We start from the raw sequence: 20,307 nt of genomic DNA on the forward strand, positions 1-20,307 counted from the left end.
AACACCAGGGGAGAAAGGAGGCAGGAAATACCAACACCAATAGAAATTTTTTTCAATGCTCATCCAAAGATTGATTTTTTAGAGAGGAAGGTAGAGAGAGCGAGAGAAAAACATTGATATAAGAGAGAAACATTGATCAGTTTTCTTACATAAGCGCCCCAACCAAGGAACAAACTTGCAATCTAAGGTGTGTGCCCCGACCAGGAATCGAACCCACAACCTTCTGGTGTACAGGATGATTCTCCAAACAATTGAGCAACACCAGCCAGAGCAGATAAATTTTATCCACAAAAATCTCCTCTCATTTTCCTCCTCTTCTGCTTCCTAACCACAGGTCTCCCTTTTACCAGGACCCATTATCATACCAACATTAGGCTCTAGGTCAATTCACTGAAGACCAATTTGCCAAATTGACCAAGTTTATTGGTTTCCTAAGAATCATGTACACACTTCACAGTATTTTGAATGGATGAGTTGGCGGGATTAAGAAGACTGTGGGGAGCTAGGGATGCAGGGTACTTGAGCCCCCTTACTGACTTCCTGCCCCCAGTTTATCCTCTCTCTGCTTTTCAGGCTCACTCTCTCTCTGCTCCTTGGTCTTCTCTTTGAGCCTCTCAGTTTCCGCTTCTTTAAGGCTGATGGCCTGAGCTGAGTCATGAACTGACTATCAGACAGTCTGTTCCTCTGGCAGTGGAAGGTCCCTCTTCTTTGCCCCACCTCTAGTCTCCAGCTGCAGCAGCAGGGCACTGGCGCAGATATAAATGAACATTACTTGGAATGCTGATACTACAGAAATAGTCATAAGCTGTTAAAAGCTATCTAATTGGAACTGCTATAAACTTTTTAGTTAAGTTTTTTTTATTGACGATTGGCAAATTGATTAATTTGGTAAAGTTTAATTAAATTATAAATAGCCTAATGTGGTAAATATAGGAACAAAATGTAAAGGATTTTAGCAAGGACCAAAAAGAAATCAGCATAACTAGAAAAATTCCCATCGAAAATGCTGATTTTGGCAACATTAAGAAGAAAAATATGTTTCTCAGCAGACTAAATTTTTTAGGATCTTTCAACGAATTGAATATTTCTTAAAATGCATGAAGCTGGAAGACACAAAAAGAAAGTGGTATGTGACATTTACACCTGAAGTCACTCCTACTCAAAGCTGGCCAAAAAACAAACAAATCCAAAGCAAAACAGTCTCTATATAATAAGATTCCGATTTACAGTAACCCCTTCTTATCCACAGAGAATACATTCCAAGATCCCCAGTGGATGCCTAAAATCAGGGATAGTACCAAACCCTATATGCACTATGTTTTTTTTCTATTTATACCCCTTCACCCCCCAGGGGTGTCCAATCTGTGGCCCAGCATGGCTATGAATGTGGCCCAACAGAATTTATAAAACTGTAAATTTACTTAAAACATTACTTTGTTTTATTATTAAGTTTTATTACTTAAATATGTACATTTTCTATATTAGTGATCACAAACTTGGGACCTGTTTGATGATTTAAAAGATTATTGGAAAGGGCCGCTGCATAATTAGGGTTATTATGTGAGGACTTTTTTGCTTATCTGTGGTGGCAGATATCACGAAAATCATGCACAGACCTTTTATTTGCTAATCAGTTTTCGTTAGTGTTTTTGTCTTTAATGTGTGGCCCAAGAGAACCCTTCTTTAAGTGTGGCTCAGAGATGCCAAAAGGTTGGACATCCCTGACTGGAATCACCTGTTGATGCCTCTTTGGCATATCTGAATTGCCAGCATCACTGCTCTTGTACTTTGGGGCCATTATTAAGTAAAATAACAATGACCCGGATATAAGCATTTAGATACTGGGACAGTTGATCTGATAATCCAGTTAGCTAAGCGACTAATGGGCAGGCTGCATGTGGCACATACACAATGTGGAGGGGCTACAAAGGGACCATTCCCATCATGGGGGGAATGGAGCTGGATGGCGTGAGATTTCATCACACTACTCAGAATGGTGGCCCAATTTAACAATTATCAATTGTTTACTTTGGGAACTTTTCATTTAATGTTTTTGGACCACTGTTGACTCATGGGTAACTGAAACAGTAGAAAGCAAAACTAAGGATAAATGGAAAGAACTCTCTATAAAACCATGTGTGTATAAAGCCATGCACTGGGAAATCCGTGCAAAGTAACAGTAAACTCTTAAGGTGAACACCTAACTCAGGAAAGTAAGATTTGGTCAGGGTGACTGGGGGGTATCTTCAACTTTATACAAAGATACATATATTTTCTTTATACAAAGATATAAATAATAAACATGTATAAATATGGGAAAATGTACTTCAGATTTCAAATTCTTATTAGTTGTCTTAGAAATGAACTTTTAAATGTAGTTTAATAGGAAATTTTAGAGAAAAACAACTATAAATAATGGGTATATTTTTACAGTTTGAGTTATATATTTTTCATTTTATTTTTTAAAGATTATTTATTTATTTATTTTTAGAGGGGAAGGGAAGGAGAGAGGAAGAGAAATATCAATGTATGGTTGCCTCTTGTGCATCCCCTGCTGGGAACTGGCCTGCAACCCAGGCATGTGCCCTGACTTGGAATTGAACCTCAATCCTTTGGTTCGCAGGCCCGCGCTCAGTCCACTGAGCTATGCCAGCCAGGGCCGAGTTATATATATATTTTAAATACTTAGAATGCCTGGTTGTTAATTAATCAAAGTATAATGTAATAAACACTACTTAAAAGGAGTTTTTAGCCTAAGAAACAGATACATAGAAAATTTAGGAAGATTACACATAAAAATACAGGGTCTGGCAGAAGTAGCGCCTACTTGAGTGTGGTTGATAGGGTACATGAATGTCTTGTACAAGAGGGCCAGCCATTTGAACATGTCATCTAAAATGTCATATGGTGTGCTTGAGTGTAACATTGTTATGTTACAGAATTAAATTCTTGAGATTTTGTAATAAAAAGGGGTGTTATTTGTGCTGGACCCTGTATTATGTTTTTATAGTATTAAACTTTCTACTAATTTTTAATTGTATATTTTGAAAAAACAAGTATAGACTTTAATTTTATTCCTACAATTCCTGATCAATTCTTTCAAAAATTAAAACTGAACGCCCTATAACTCATACCATATTGCCCTGAAATGGCTAGGAAAAAGCAGATAGTTTGAATGAGTCTAGGCTTCTCTAATATTTTATTTCTTATCCAGTTTATATATGGCCTCCAAATAGCATTCGTTACGGTACAGAGAATTTAACAAACATCCGTATACCCACCATTCATAATCTATAAATACTAATATTGTGGTATTTACTTCTAATCCTTTTTATAAATAAAATATTTCTGATGAAGTTGCTGTGACATTTTTACTCTTCCCTAGACCCATTCTTCTCTTCTCTGAGGCAACCAATATTATAAATTTGGTATGTATTCTTCCAATCTATGTTTATATATTTATTATATATGTATGTATTCATAAATACATATTATTTAAGTGCATGTGTTTGTGTGTGTGCACATGCACAGGTGTACTATGCATTTTACAAATAACATTGTTTTCAAAATCTAGTCATACCTATAAAACTATCATTCATGTTAACTTCCAAATAGTACCTTATGACAGTATATATTGCTATTTTCCTATTGATGGGCATTTTGGTTGCTTTCAATTTTTTTGCATTACAAAAGTGATTCAATTAACATACTTATACAAGTATCCTTATACACATGTGTGAGAATATATTTCTAGGAATGAAACTGTTTGGTTGAATGGCATTTCCAACTTTACCAGATATTGCTTCATTGCTCTCCTAAGTACTTACAATTTATACTTCCACTGAGCACTGTATGTGAAATGTTCCTGAAAGTTTTGCATGTCAAATGTTTTCATTTTTGCCAATCCAGTGGTTATGAAATGGGTATTTTGTTTTTATTTTATTGAACACACACAGTTTTTTGCAGAAAAGAAAATCTAGGGAAAGTTAAGCCAGAAACTAATAGAAATGGTGACTTATAGGGGATAAATAGAAGCAAAAATTGGGATGAGAGTCAGACTTCTCTGAATGTATTTTTTAATATAGTTTTGACTTTTGAACTATTTGTTTTAAATATTAAAAAATGTAAATTCTACAATTAAATCCACACAGAAACAAATGAGCCCATGCCTATGCCTATCAAATTGATAAGATAGGTACATAGAAAAAAAAAACAATTCAAATAATGTTTGGATAGAATGCTGTGACTGTATATTTTTAGTAGAACTTATTCAAAACTTCTAAGATATCTTGAATTTTACTTAGCTGTTGATAGTGGTATTAGTGTAGTAATTTTAAAAGTATTTACATGTATGAAAGAATAGAGCAAATGAGTAAATATGTTGATGCTATAAGGAACCAGAGTTCTCACTGTTGGATAGGTAAATATTTATATTTGTATTAGATATATGGAGAAAGTAAAGAAGAACTAGGTGGTGCTGGATTTGAACAGAAGTCATTTGTATGAACTTATGACTTAATAATGCATACATATATAGACATACATATATATACATGCATGTTTACCTATCCATGCAAAACTGTGTATTTGTATATAAACAGCTCTGTACACTGAAAGTATGCTAGAAGCAATGACATCTCAGAGCAGTAAAAAAAATCCTAATTTCTAAATACTATTTGCCAGTAAAGGCAATCGGTGCTCCTTAAAGAAATGTCCACTTCCTGATCTGAGGCAGAGAAAAATACATGGTGAATCTGGAATATATTGTTTTTCAGAAAGCAAAAAGGACTCAGAGAATTAGAGAAAATTATTTTTTCTAAAAAAGGAGCTTTCACTAGTTAGATATATCTTTTTAAAAAGTTAAGGATTAGAACATATTAAATAACTAATAGAATTCCTAAGCTTAGTGATTTTTTAAAATGAGAAGTAAAGTCCTCTTTACAGAAAAGTGTCAGCTTAAAAATATAGAAGCGATGATGGAATTAGAAAAGCCACTACTGTAGTGAGGATGAGCTACTTTTCATGTTTATTGGCTATTTAGATATCCTCTGATACTCACATTCTATACCAATTGTGTTTTATTAACTGAATTGTATAGTCTTTATATACTTTAGACATTGTAATGCAAATATCTTTACTTGGTCTCTAATTTATTTGTTACATTTTGTGGCAAATTTAATACATCTTTACATCTTTACCTATCCTCAGGATCATAAAGATAGCCTCCTATGTTTTCTTCTGAGGTTGGATTCTATTTAGCTTGTTTTTCCAAGGGGCTAACAGTGAGGCACTGATATGTGACTGGTGGAAGATACAAGCCACTACAGCAGCCTCCTTCCATCAATGCTATCTTTTGGTTCTAAGAGGTTTTTCAGCATGATTAATTGAAGACTACTATTTAAAATAATATAAAATAAAGTTATAGTTTCAGGATATTAAAAGATAGAAAAGAGTAAGTTATATAATCTTCTTACATGAGTGAACAAGATATCCTTCCTGAGCTCTTCAGAACTTTCATTTGGTGTCCAAGCTTTAGCAAACTGCAGGAAATCCCATTTTTGCTTATCACCTTCCTCAGCCTGAAGTTGTTCCTTCCTACCATTCAATGTGCTCCCAGTAACCTGAGTCTGTAGGATGGAAAAGCGTATGAATTTGATAACATTCACTTCACAGCTGATATTTTCTAACCAGTAATTTGATTTTGCATTTGAATCACAAGTAATCCATTAAAGGAAATCCTATTGTTTCAATGTATCATGAGCTATAGTAATATAATATTCATAATCACAGCCAGATTACCAAGTCAGTGATTCCTATTCTCATGAAGAGGTCTTAACTAGAGGAAAACTTTTACTCTAATATTTATAAACTTTGAAATTGAACCTACATATGATTGGCCATTTTGAATATCTATACTCAGTGCTTGAAAACTATCCTCTAATCCTTAGTTAAATCCTTTCCAAAAACAACCCTCAAGGTTAGAAGAGATGACTCAGGACACAGAGCAATGTCCCTCTTCTAGAGTCAGGTACAAGGTGTCCTCTATCCAATATTAGTTCTGAGTTCAAGATTCCTTCTGAGAAAGGGTTTATTTTTACTTGATGAAAAAGATCTGGTGCTTGAAAGCATTCTGGTTTCTTGCTAGCTAACCTCTCCTCTACCCTCTAAAATGGTGGTAGAAGAAGGGCTTGAGAGACAATAGGAATACATGTGAATTCATGCCTCTCTCTCATTACAGAGGATAGCAGGTACAGTACTAACAATTGAAACCTTTTCTGAACTTGGTCTCTATTAAAATCAGTATCTTACTATACTTAAGTATCCTTTGCCTGAAAACACTAAAACTCCACCTCTTAACTCATGTAGACTATGGATAATAATGAGTAAGTTGGTAACCAGGCTTAAATTCAAGCTTTACCTTGCGATTCAACATTCCCCACATAAGGGTGTCTAGAGTCCCATTTGCAATGAGGTAGTGAATATTCACAGAATTGCACTGTCCAATTCGGTGAGCACGGTCTTCTGCTTGTTTTAAATGTCCAGGGTCCCAGTACAACTCAGCAAACACAACATGAGTTGCAGCAGTAAACGTCAAACCCTTAGCAAAATAAAGTGAAGAAACTGAGATGTAATGAACTGAGAATATAACATAGAGCTGCGTATAGTAGTCTTTCTGAACACATTAAATAGACGAGGATGCCGAAGGACATAGAAACAAATCAATCTTTCACAGTAAGCCGAATTACAAAAATTTAATTCATGAAAGGCACATGAAGACTATTTACTCCAAGATAGTCAGGTGAACTACAAAACACATTTAAGATGTATTTCCAAAGTCAGTTTGATGATTATACACAAAATCACTTTATCCTCTGATGAAGACTAGACTCATATTACCACTGGAAATCTAATAAAATACATTATAAATGAGAATATAATTTATAACACATGGTATCCATAGCAACTAGGCAGAGAGCAATGACATCCTCTTTTCATTAATTCGTATTGCTGTTCTATAAAGCAAGAAAATCATGTCTTTAGTCATACTGTTCTCTTCCTATGAAATTTCTTACATTATATTCCAAAGGCCCTGAAGTTTACTGGGCCTGTATCTAAATAGATAGAACAATAGCATTTTACATCAGTTTGAAATAGTACAACATTAAAACTATTAGCTAAGTCTTGTTTTAAATGAAATAATCAAATCTCCTCAAACTAAAATTGAGTAAAAAATGCATGATTTTAAAGCTGGCAGGCTGAGTGAAATACAAACCATGCTTATGCTATTGCCACACACAGGGGCTGGCAGAAATACCAACCATCCTTTGAGAGTACCAACTACTCCAAGCTGTTGTTCACATACACTGGAAGTTCTGAGTGAGCAACTTTTGTGACTACTGTGCTGTTTTTTGGCATGTTATTTTAACTTAAAGGGTTTTATATCACATAACATATCATACCAGCATTCATTAAATGGTGGCATTCAAGCTGAAAATTCACTGAAGATTAATCACTTTGGAACAGAAGTTAGAAGTAATAGAAACAACCACCATGCTACTACTATACTGCTACTTAGGACAAGAAATGCCACAAAATATTAGAGATAATGCTGACAATTAAGAAATATTTAAATAAGAACACTTTAAGCATGTAAAAAGCATCTCATGACCATATAAGAATTAAGGGAAAATATGCTGACAAGATCAACATCACCCTGAGATACTACTAAACTACAATGGAAGATTCACATGCCTCAACGACAAGTTCTTTCTACTTTCCTTTATTCCTGTGAAGACACTAGTATTCAAGTATATGAGTTTTGAATTATACAAGGTCATTAGAAATATACTCTTGAATAAAATATGAGTGTCCTGTGCAATTATAATTTCAAAGTCTTTTATCAGGCCACTCCTAAACTCTCTTGCCTGGCATCTCCTACATTTATTCTCCCATATTATGAGTATTCCATTTGTAATTTTATGCTCGGTTTGATAATATGTTTGTTCTATGTCTGGAATATTCTAACAAATATTAAACTCAGATTACTGCAAGTGTAATCCAACATGAAGGAAATGTTGAGACAACCCTCCTTTTAAATAGAATTCCTAGTGAGTTCTAGAACCAAGCAAAACTGTATGTATGTGTTTATAAATCCTCATGGAGTTTCTCTGTGTATACATTTTTCTGGGTAAAAGCAAATTTTTGCTTCTGGTTCATATTTGAGTCCACAGGAGATGCCAGGTATGGATATACCAGGTTGGAAGCGCAGTCATATATTCAATTATTCTTCCCCTATGTTAAATATCCTGGCTTTAAGACGTTTACATCAAAATGTTTCAGAATATTAGTAGAAAAAAGTCCAGAAGGATTCCTTCTTCCGTAGCCTGGCAGAGACTGTTATTGCCTTCCCTAGTATCTATTCTTTTCTATAATTTTGTATATATTTTTAATCATTTTTTATTGTCGTTCGAATATAGTTGTCTCTATTTTCCCACCACCACTTTCCTTCACCCCACCCACCCCCACCTCCCACTCTCAATCCTACCCTCCTTTGGCTTTGTCCATGGGCCCTTTATTCATGTTCCTTGACAACCCTGTCCCTTTTTTCCCCCTGTTATTTCCCACCCTCCTCCCCTCTAATTACTGTCAGATTGTTCTTTACCTCAATGTCTATTCTTTTTTTAAAAAAATATTTTATTTATTTATTTTTAGAGAGAGGGGAAGGGAAGGAGAAAGAGTGGGAGAGAAACATCAATGTGTGGTTGCCTCTCATGTGTCCCCTATTGGGGACCTGGCCTGCAACCCAGGCATGTGCCCTGACTGGGAATTGAAATAGCAACCCTTTGTTTCACAGGCCCATGCTCAATCCACTGAGCTACACCAACCAGGGCCTCAATGTCTATTCTTAATCCTTGGCAGTGTTACACCTGATTTTTAGCATCATTACCTGGAATAAATGCTACTTTCCCCAGCTTGTCTTGAAGTTAGTTGTGGCCATGGGACTAACTGCAGGCCAGTGAAATGTAGCATGCCTTCCTCCAGGCAGCTGTCTGTATCAAAGACATGCTGGAGGAACTATAGCAGCCCTCTTAGAAATGAGATACCTGCTAAGAGCGGAGAAGCAGAAAGCCAGAAGGAGCCTAGGCCCTAAGGGTTTTGTGGAACCACCACACTAGATTTGGGCTATCTACATGACAGAATAAAACTCTATGCATTTAAGTCTATCTTAATTTGAGTTTTCATTTACTTGCAGCCAAATGTAATTCTAAGGGACAAACTAGGGGGACTCCATAAAGAGTGATCAGATAGAAAAGTTATTCTTTAGGCCACCTTGCCTCACAGACTCTGTTGATGATAGTCAAGTAACATAAGTGCTATAAGAAAGGGATGGGAAAATTCTATGCAGATTCGAAAGAAGCAAAGAAAGTATTACAGTCAGACAAACTATATTTTTCTAGGAAATTCTTTCCTTGAAAATGTAGGAAGCTTTCAGTCAGAGGTGTTCAGGCCTCCTTCTATTATACTTTCTAGCACTCTCCAAAACAGAATGAATATTGATTACATCAGATATGAGATATAAAGTTATAATTATGGTTAATGGCATTTTTATTACTCCAAAGGCATTTTATTACCAAGTTAAGATCTGAAATTTCTTACCTGACCAGCAGCCTGAATGCTTAGGATAGCAACACGAGTCTCAGGATCCTTTTGAAACTGATTAACCAGATGTATTCTTTCTGAGGATGGAACACTTCCATCTATCCTAACATAACGAGTCTAGCATTAACAAAGGAAATGGCAAAATTAGGACAAGACCCTACGTACCCATCTTATTTTATATTCTTTATGGTTTATTTTTATTTTCACATAATAAAACAGAAACTAGTTAAGATGACAGGTTGATAAATGTTACACAAGAAAAATATTAACCAAATTTCTTAATAGCGTCTGATAACAATTTTATATCTTTTAATCTTTTAAGCTACTTGAGGTTAGGATCTATGTCCAATTCATTTTCATACCATCATTGCAACGCTGAATGTTTTGTACGTAATAGGAGTTCATGACTGAATTAAGCTAATGTTGCCTCAGTAGAATTCTATGTAAATTAATATGCCAAATTAATGCTGGATCAGAGTAACTTTCAAGTTACAGAATCACTAACTCCAAAGTAAAAGTAAGATCAGATGTTGCAAGAAAGGAAAATGAGGATTCTGTACACGTACTAGAAATTCATGAAGGGTGGTATGTCTGTGTCTGAAATATCCCAATATGAACTGGGAAATTATCTTTTTTAATGTACAATTTGAGTTCTTCCCCCCCCCCATTATTAAACTTAAAAGAAAAATGTGTTATGGTCATGTCCCTTGAGGTGGGGACCAAGACAACCGCCCACATTTTTAAAAAGTAGGGAAACAGTTAAGTGCTAAACTGAACAGTGCTGTCTTTTAAGAATGATTTGATTTGAGTTGAGAAAAGGGAGCAATCAGAGTGTGTTAGAAAAGCTGAAAAGAGTGTATTATCAGCTTTGTAAAACAAGTATAAGCCCTGAATTTCAAATAATCTCATTTATATATGTATTTTTATTGAAAACATAGTCTTAAATAGGTGATGACAGAAATATTCACTTACATAAGAAGACAGTCAAATTAATCAATAAATAGAATGCCCTTTATTAACTTTCTCTGTCTTCATAAAACAGATAGAAATTGACCAGTGATCCATTTAATATCCATTAAGGTAGATTATAAAATCTTCTGAGGGTATTTCTAAAGAAGACACATTGTCAGACTCTAGAGCATTTGAGAGAAATTCACCTCCAACATCATGACTACCTAACATTTGTTAGGTAATGTTAAATGGGATTCTAAATATATCAGTAAAGCAGAAGTGAGAAAGAGAGATAGACTGTTACTCTTGGAATACATTCTAGTACTTCTAAGGTATACTAAAATCAGAATGAGAACATATTTTGGATCTATAATTATTGCTCAATCATCTAAAATTATTTCTAAGATTAACTCTTCCTCTGCGGGTGTTTTACAGACACTATAAGATAATCAGTGAGGAAGTATATTTCAATGTATAGTACTTTATTATATTATCATAAATCTTTCAATAAAGAAAACATTAGTTTTACATATTTCGTAATGTCAATGAACCTATTAGCTAGTGCTTGAAAAATCTATACTGTACAAAGGGATAAAAAATATGGCTTTATTCCTCCATAAAAAAAAAAAAACCAAACTACCTACACCAGAAGGAGGTTCTGCTGTTACACATATATTAAGCTCACATAATTTGTCAGGAAATTTCTTCCAGATGATGCTATCACTGACAGAGTTGCTGGGAAACACGGTGGACCTAAGTAGAGGCAGGAAGGCCAGCAGGCTTGTTGGAGCTTACCTGGGAGATTCCCTGGACAATATGTTATAAATTCATTTACACCAAATCTTAATAACCCTATTCTAAGGAGTATACAGCCTGGAGTTTAAAAGGCAGGACTATAACTGGGTACAAAAATCAGTGGAATTCATTCTTCCTTTTGCCTGGACATCACCCACATTCCAGGGCTGCCTTGTGGGTAAACAAAAAATTTAACTTGTAACTGCCTACACATATCTTAAATGGTATACCATTAACAAAAACCAAATGCACAGCACTCCTATCAAGGCAGTAAATTTTAATCAATTCAGATCATTTGATTAGTGAAGAATTATAACACTGGTATAAAAGGCAAACTTTAATAGGATACCATCAATACAATAGTAATATAATATCAGTATAATTTTTAAGAAAAATATCTATAATTTATATACCACCATGAAAAGCAGGCAAAATGCAATTATAAGACAACTGATGTTTAGTATATTAAAAAGGTACACCCTAAAAGTACTTTATGGACAAGTGGTGACATACCTTGTTTTCTATGACTGCTTCTGTGCAAGCTTGGAGCATGATTACATGGTGAGCAAAAACCAGAAATTTAAGTGAATCATTCTGAAGCATCATCTTAATATAATCCTTTACAGCACCTGCCTAAATATTAAATGTTAAAACTTATTAATACAATAAATTATTTATTAAATATCATTTTACTTTCTTTTAATAAATCGAGGAAAGCTCAAACATCAATACATTTTTATGAACTTAACTGCTTTGTTTTCTAAAAAGCCTAAGGAAACAGAATCAAATATAATAGTAAGTGGGAGAAAAGGGACAAAAGAGGGGGAAAAAAGAGGAAACAAGGACAATATAAAAGTCAGAAAAAATACAAAAAAAGAGTTTCGATGGAAAGTACATACTCAAGTAGACTATGGCCAAGAAGAGGGTTTGTTTAGAAGGTAATTTTTTAAAAAGCTCATATATAAGGCTAAGTGAAATGAAATTAAGAAGAAAATAAAAGGTAAAAAATGAGATGAATAGCATTTTTACTTTATAAAAAGGGAAGACTAAAGAAGAATAAGAAAGCTGGGACTAAAGCTTCATGATTAAGAAAAGCTGATTTATTAATTTTTTTAAGCTAAAAATTTAAGTAGAATTAAAAACAGGGCATTTTAAGGAAGAATGAAAAATGAGGAGGTTCAGTTTGTCTTCAGGATGGAGAAGGTCACAGCAGAGGCTGGAGTGATGAGATTAAGAGGATAGAAGGGAGGTCGGAGAGAACGAGGAGACACAAAGAAACTGTACTGAAGAAAAGAAAAAAAATGCAGATTGAATAGGCTTTTCTTAGTTAACTTGAGGCCAAGTTACCTATTAAGAGTAAGAAATTAATATGAGATGAATCAAATACAACACATTTAAAGTGGGTAGCATGAATTAAATCTAAAACATGAATATAGCTTCTTAACTGTTAAAAATTAGTTACTTTGAAATTTTGGGAAAAGATAGTAGGCTGAACACATTTAACCTCCACTCTCAGTGCTATATTTATTTATTTACTTTTTTTTATTGTTGTTCAAGTACAGTGTCTCCATTTCCCCCCCAACACTCCCCCTGACCCTAGCCATCCCGACCTCCCGACCTCGATCCTAAACCCCTTTGGCTTTGTCCATGTGTTTCTTGACCACCCTTCCCCCTTCTCCCCAGATTATCTCCTCCCACCTCCCCTCTGGTTACTGTCAGGTTGTTCTTAATTTCGATGTCTCTAGTTATATTTTGCTTGCTTGTTTGTTTTGTTGATTAGGTTCTACTTATCAGTGAGATCATATGGTGTTTGTCTTTCACCACCTGGCTTATGTCACTCAGCATAATGCTCTCCAGTCCCATCCATGCTGTTGCAAAGGGCAGGAGCACCTTCTTTCTTTCTGCTGCATTGAATTCCATTGTGTAAAGGTAGTGTATTTCTTTGATCCACTCATTTACTAATGGACAACTTAGGTTGCTTCAAGCATCTGGCTATTGTAAATTGTGTTGCTATGAACACTGGGGTGCATAGGTTCTTCTGAACTGGTGTTTCAGGATTCTTAGCATATAATCAATCCCAGCAATGGAATTGCTGGGTCAAAAGGCAGTTCCATTTTTAGTTTTCTGAGGAAATTCCATACTGTTTTCCACAGTGGCTACCCCAGTCTGCATTCCCACCAACAGTGCATTAGGGTTCCCTTTCCTCCATGTCAGCTCAGTTAGATATTTAAGTAATAGTAGTGAGTATAGGCAGAAAGAGATTTGGAGAGGGGCTGATAGCAATTAACACTTAAGAAACTAAAAAGTAGACAGATGCCTGGTAACTGAGTAGCCAACCTAACAGTTCCTAAACTGTCAGTATGAAAAACTGAGAAGCACCTGGTTTACAATGAGTAATCTTAAAAAAATCAGGAAATAACACCTCTAGAAGGAGGATGGAGATGTAGCTAAAACTGTGAAGACTGATTAAAAAAATATTTAGAAAGCTGAATATGTGCAACACTCATCCATATCCTGTCTCTACCCATTCCATACAATAAGTGACTTCCCAACACATCCTGGCAGAAAACTAGAGATTTATTTTCCAGAGAGGGTAAAATAGAGGGTATCTGGATGGAGGAATCCCACATTGGTGGTAGGCTATTCTATAAGGGGATTAAATAAAAGTTACATAATAAATACTGAGACCTGCTCTTTTCCCTTAATCTTCTTACCTGGATGGCAAAAATCACACAAATCCAGGAATCACAAAGAGTCCCAATCAAAGGGAACCCAAAGAGGCCCACTTTAAGACACATCATCATTAAAATGACAAAATTCCGAGACAAAGAGAGAATCTTAAAGGAAGCAAGGGACAAAAAGGAAGTGACATACAAGGGAGCCCCAATAAGGTTAACTACTGACTTCTCAATGGAAACACTCCAAGCAAGAAGAGAATGGCAAGAAATATTCCAAGTAATGAGAACCAGAGGCCTACAACCAAGGCTACTTTACCCAGCAAGGCTCTCAATCAAGATAGAAGGCCAAATAAAGAGCTTCCAAGACAAAAGAAGTCTAAAAGAATATGCCCCCACCAAACCAGCTCTACAAAAAATACTAAAATAACTGCTTTAAGGAAAGGAAGGAAAAGAGACAGAGAGGAACATAGGTACAAAAATGGCAATGAATAAGTACCTATCAATAATAATCTTAAATGTAAATGGATTAAATGCTCCAATCAAAAGACACAGAATAGCTGAATGGATAAGAAAGCATGACCCACACATTTGCTGCTTACAAGAGACCCACCTCAGGACAAAAAACCATCACAGACTAAAAGTGAAGGGCTGGAGACAAATTTTCCAAGCAAATGGACAAGAAAAAAAAGCTGAGGTAGCAATTCTCATATCAGACAAAATAGACTTCAAAAAAAGGGCCATAAAGAGACACCCAGAAGGTCACTTCATAATACTCAAGGGAAGAATCCACCAAGAAGACATTAACATCGTAAATATATATGTACCCAACAGAGGAGCACCCAAATATATAAAGAAAATCCTAGAGGACTTCAAGAAAGATATTGACAGCAACACAATTATAGTAGGGGATTTTAACACCCCACTGTCAAAAATGGACAGATCTTCTGAACAAAATATTAACAAAGATATTGTGGCATTGAACAATGCCTTAGATGAAATGGACTTAACTGATATATAGAGAGCCCTTCATCCCAAAGAAGCTAAATACATATTCTTTTCAAATGCACATGAAACATTTTCAGAGACAGACTACATGATAGGACACAAAACGAGCCTCAACAAATTCAAGAAAACTGAAATCATACCAAGCATTTTCTCCGACCACAGGGGACTGAAATTTGAAACCAACCCCAAAGGAAAAAACCCAAAACACCCAAAATCATGGAGACTGAATGGCATGCTATTAAAGAACAAATTGGCCATGAATGAAATTAGGAAAGAAATCAAAAAGTTTCTGGAAAAAACTGAAAATCAACTCACAATAACCCAAAACTTTTGGGACACAGAGAAGGCAGTCCTGAGAGGGAAATTCATAGCAATACAGGCCTATCTAAAAAATATAGAAACATTTCAAACAAACAACCTAACCCTAGGTCTACAAGAACTCGAGGAACAACAACAAAGACAGCCCAGAGCAAGTACAAGAAAGGAAATAACCAGGATCAGAGCAGAATTAAATGACACAGAGACTAAAAGCACAATTCTAAGAATCAGTGAATCCAGGAGCTGTTTTTTTGAAAAGATAAACAAAATCAACAAGCCATTAAGTAGGCTCATCAAGAAAAGAAGAGGACCCAAATAAACACAATCAGAAATGAAAGAGAAGAAGTTGCAACTGACACCACAAAAACAGAAGGAATTATAAGAAATTACTATGAAGAACTGTATGTGAAGAAATTTGAAAACCTAGGCGAAATGAACAAATTTCTAGAAAAATATAATCTTTCAAAGCTGAGTGAGGAAGAAGCAAAAAGCCTGAACAGACCAATAACAGCAGATGAAATTGAAGCAGTAATCAAAAACCTCCCATCACACAAAAGCCCTGGACCAGATGATTTCAAAGGAGAATTCTACAAAGCATTTAAGGAAGAGCTAACTCCTATCCTTCGCAGACTATTGCAAAAAATCCAAAATGACGGAAGACTCTCAAACTCTTTTTATGAAGCCAGCAGCATCCTAATTCCAAAACCAGATAAAAACACAACAAAGAAAGAAAACTTCAGGCCAATATTGCTGATGAACATAGATGCTAAAATCCTCAACAAAATATTGGTGAATTGCATCCACCAATACATTAAAAAGATCATACACCATGACCAAGCGGGATTCATCCCAGGGATGCAAGGTTGGTTCAATATTCACAAATCGGTAAATGTAATACATCACATAAACAAAAGCAAAGACAAAAATCACTTAATCATATCAATAGATGCAGAAAAAACTTTTGATAAGCTTTTCTTGATACCCATTCATGATAAAAACACTCAGCAAAGTGGGAATAGAGGGAGCAGTCCTCAACATAATAAAGGCCATATATGAGAGAGCCAACATCATACTCAATGGGCAAAAACTAAAATCCTTTCCACTAAGATCAGGAACAATACAAGATTGTCCACTTTCACCACTTCTATTCAATATAGCATTAGAAGTTTTAGCCACAGCAATCAGACAAGAAAAGAAAATAAAAGACATCCAAATCGGAAAGGAGGAAACAAAACTGTCACTGTTTGCAGATGACATGATAGTGTACATGGAAAATTCTACAGACTCTACCCAAAAACTGCTCGACGTAATAAATTAATTTGGCAAAACAGCGGGATACAAAGTCAATATCTAGAAATCAAAGCCATTTTTGTATACTAACAGTGAAACAGCAGCTGAAATCAAGAAAAAAATCCCATTCAATAAAGCAAAAAGAAAAATAAAATATCTGGGAATAAACTTAACCAAAGAGGTAAAAGAACTGTATACAGAAAACTACACAACAGTGAAGAAAGAAATCAAGGAAGACGTAAACAAATGGAAACATATACCATGTTCATAGAATGGAAGAATTAACATCATCAAAATGTCCATACTACCCAAAGCAATTTACAGATTCAATGCAATACCTATTAAAGTACCAATGGCATATTTTACAGAAATAGAACATACACTTCAAAAATTTATATGGAGCCATAAATGACCCTGAATAAGAGCTGCAATTTTGAGAAAGAAGAACAAAGTAGGAGGGATCACAATACCTGATACCAAAGTGTATTACAAGGCCACTGTAATCAAAACAGCCTGGTACTGGCATAAAAACAGGCACATAGACCAATGGAACAGAACAGAGAGCCCCCAAAAAACCCAAGTCTCTATTGGCAACTAATCTTTGACAAAGGGGGCAGTAACATAAAATGGAGTAAAAATAGCCTCTTCAACAAATGGTGTTGGGAGAACTGGACAGCTACATGCAAAAAAAAATGAAAATTGAATACCAACTTACACCATACACCAAAATAAATTCAAGGTGGATAAAAGACTTAAATATAAGCTGTGACACCATTAAAATCCTAGAGAAGAACATTGGCAGGAAAACCTCAGATATTTTACGCAGCAACATTTTTACTGATATGTCCCCTAGAGCAAGGGACATAAAGGAAAGAATAAACAAATGGGATCTCATCAAAATAAAAAGCTTCTGCACAGCTAAAGAAAACAGTATTAAGATAAAAATAGAACCAACTGTTTGGGAAAACATATTTGCCAATAATACCTCAGACAAAGGTTTAATCTCCAAAATATACAAAGAACTCACACAACTCCACTCTAAGAAGACAAGCAACCCAATTAAAAAATGAGCAAAGGACTTGAACAGACACTTCTCCAAGGAGGACATACAGAGGATCCAGAGACACATGAAAAGAAGCTCAATATTGCTACCTATAAGAGAGATGCAAATTAAAACCACAATGAGATACCACTTTACAGCGGTCAGAATGGCCATCATAAACAAAGCAACAAACAACAAATGTTGGAGAGGTTGTGGGGAAAAGAGGACCCTAATTCACTGTTGGTGGGATTGCAGACTGGTACGACCACTATGGAAAACAGTATGGAATTTTCTAAGAAAAATAAAAATGGAACTGCCTTTTGACCCAGCAATTCCACTGTTAGGAGTATATCCTAAGAACCCTGAAACACCAATCCAAAAGAACCTATGCACACCAGTGTTCATAGCAGCGCAATTTACAATAGCCAAGAGCTGGAAGCAACCTAGGTGCCCATCAGTAAATGAATGGATCCAAAAATTCTGGTACATTTACACAATAGAGTTCTATGCAGCAGAAAGAAAGAAGGAGCTCCTACCCTTTGCAACAGCACGGATGGAACTGGAAAGCATTATGCTGAGTGAAATAAGCCAGGTGCTGAAAGACAAATACCATAGGATCTCACCTTTAACAGGAACCTAAACAACAAAATGAACAAACAAGCCAAATATGACCAAAGACTGAAATACAGAACAGGCTGACAGAGACCAGAAGAGAGAGGGGAGAGGGGAGAGGGGAGAGGGGAGAGGGGAGAGGGGAGAGGGGAGAGGGGAGAGGGGAGAGGGGAGAGGGGAGAGGGGAGAGAATCTCAGGGGAAAAGGGGAAGGATTCACAGAAAGAAGTATAAAGGACACATGGACAAAAACTAAGGTGGGGTGGGGAGCATGGGGGGGGGATGGGCTGGGATGGGAGTAAGCGACAGAAAACTGTACTTGAACAATAATTAAATAAAAAAATAAAAAGAGCAAAACAATGAACATCAAAAAGGCAACAAATTCAAACTATCAACAACTGAACCTAAAAAAACAAGACAAAACAAAACACAACAAAGCCAACAACCAAAAAAGGAACAGAATCATAGGTATAGAGATCACTGGATGGGTATCAGCTGGGAGGAGGAAGGAGGAAAATGGGAGAAATGGTGCAAGGATTAAGAAGCATAATTAGTAGGAACAAAATAAACAGGGGGGATGTTAAGAACAGCATAGGAAATGGAGAAGCCAAAGAGAATACATGCATGACCCATGGACATGAACCAAGGGGGGACATTGGTGGAGAAATGGGGGGGGTGTTCCAGGGTGGGATAGCTGTAATAACAACATCAATAAAATATACTTAATAAAAGTTCTAGGAAACAATACAGAGGAAACAGAAGAAAGAAAATAATCAAAGAAATAAAGAATGGTTTATAGAACTTAAGGAAATAGCCCTAGCTGGTATGGCTCTGTGGACTGAGCACTGGCCTGGGAACAGAAAGTTTGTTGGCTTGATTCCCAGTCAGGGCACATGCCTGGGTTGTGGGCCAGGTCCCCAGTTGGGGGCATGTGAGAAGCACCTGCTCAATGTTTCTTTTCCTCTCATATTCTCCCTTTCCCTCCTCTAAAAATAAATAAATAAAATCTTTTAAAAAACAAACTTAAGTAAATAAGTTTCCAAATGGAATATGAAAAAGGCCCGCTGAAGATTCTTCACAATGAATGAAAATGTGCCCCAAGTAAGGTCCATGACGAAATTTTGGAACAGTGGGAATAAATAAATAATTCTATGACCTTCCAGAAAGGGGAGAAAATATTTCACAAAATCAAAATAGAATAAAAAGTTTGAGTTGCATTGGATACCTCAATATCAATACTAAAAATTCTGAGAGAAAATAATTTCCAATTGAGAATTTATATCTAGACAAATTGAAAATCAGATATAAAAATAGAATAAAAGCATTTTCAAATATGCAAGGCTTCAAATAATACCTCCTGTACATTCTTAGGAGGCTACTGAAGAATGTGGCCAGCAAAACAAGGAAGTGAACAAATGAAAATAATAATATCAAATAAAGAGGTAATTCAGAACAAGGTGTAAATAAAGAAAATCCCCAGGATGAGAACTCTGCAGCAGGCTGAAGCTGATCAAAGGCTGCAGGTAAAATTTCTTTACATAGATAACATTAATACAGTGCTAATGTTTAAAGATACTGAGAGTAAATTGAACCACTACGGAAAAGCTTGAAGAAAAATTATTGGAAATGAGTTGTAGAAGAAAGAAAACATATTCATAATATATTGCATGGTTCACCTGTAAATATTATAAACATGGTTCTAATAATATACATGGTATATATTAAGCCAAAATTTATATAAATTATTATAAAATTAGTAAAAGTATAACTATATGGATCTATCCATCCATCCACCCACCCACCCATTTACCTACTTACTTACCTACCTTCCTATCACTTTGTTGGGAGAATGGGAATACAGGAAAGATCTGGGGGTGAGGGTGGGTCAGCGAAAGAGTTAAAATTTTATCTTTCACATCAGAAAGCCAATTGGTGACAGCTAAAATTACAAAGCAAG

At 35.6% G+C, this 20,307-nt stretch overlaps 1 protein-coding gene across 7 annotated transcripts in view; it reads right to left on the reverse strand.

Moving 5' to 3' along the window:
* ZRANB3 (zinc finger RANBP2-type containing 3) overlaps positions 1 to 20,307 on the reverse strand; it is a 238,508-nt gene that overhangs the window by 40,771 nt on the left and 177,430 nt on the right. For 5 of the 7 annotated variants that reach the window (XM_053666886.1, XM_053666896.1, XM_053666889.1 and 2 more), the window contains 4 exons: positions 11,920 to 12,039; positions 9,658 to 9,777; positions 6,419 to 6,598; positions 5,475 to 5,627 (listed from right to left, as the gene is read on the reverse strand). In XM_053666886.1, the coding sequence (XP_053522861.1) occupies positions 5,475 to 5,627; positions 6,419 to 6,598; positions 9,658 to 9,777; positions 11,920 to 12,039 (573 nt within the window). The remainder of the gene's footprint in view (positions 1 to 5,474; positions 5,628 to 6,418; positions 6,599 to 9,657; positions 9,778 to 11,919; positions 12,040 to 20,307) is intronic. The other 2 variants (XM_053666902.1, XM_053666908.1) reach the window with 2 other exon arrangements.

The sequence above is a fragment of the Artibeus jamaicensis genome, unplaced genomic scaffold, assembly GCF_021234435.1.
Source record: "Artibeus jamaicensis isolate MK-2021 breed Jamaican fruit bat unplaced genomic scaffold, CSHL_Jam_final contig_1284, whole genome shotgun sequence".
NCBI classification, from domain to species: Eukaryota; Metazoa; Chordata; class Mammalia; order Chiroptera; family Phyllostomidae; genus Artibeus; species Artibeus jamaicensis.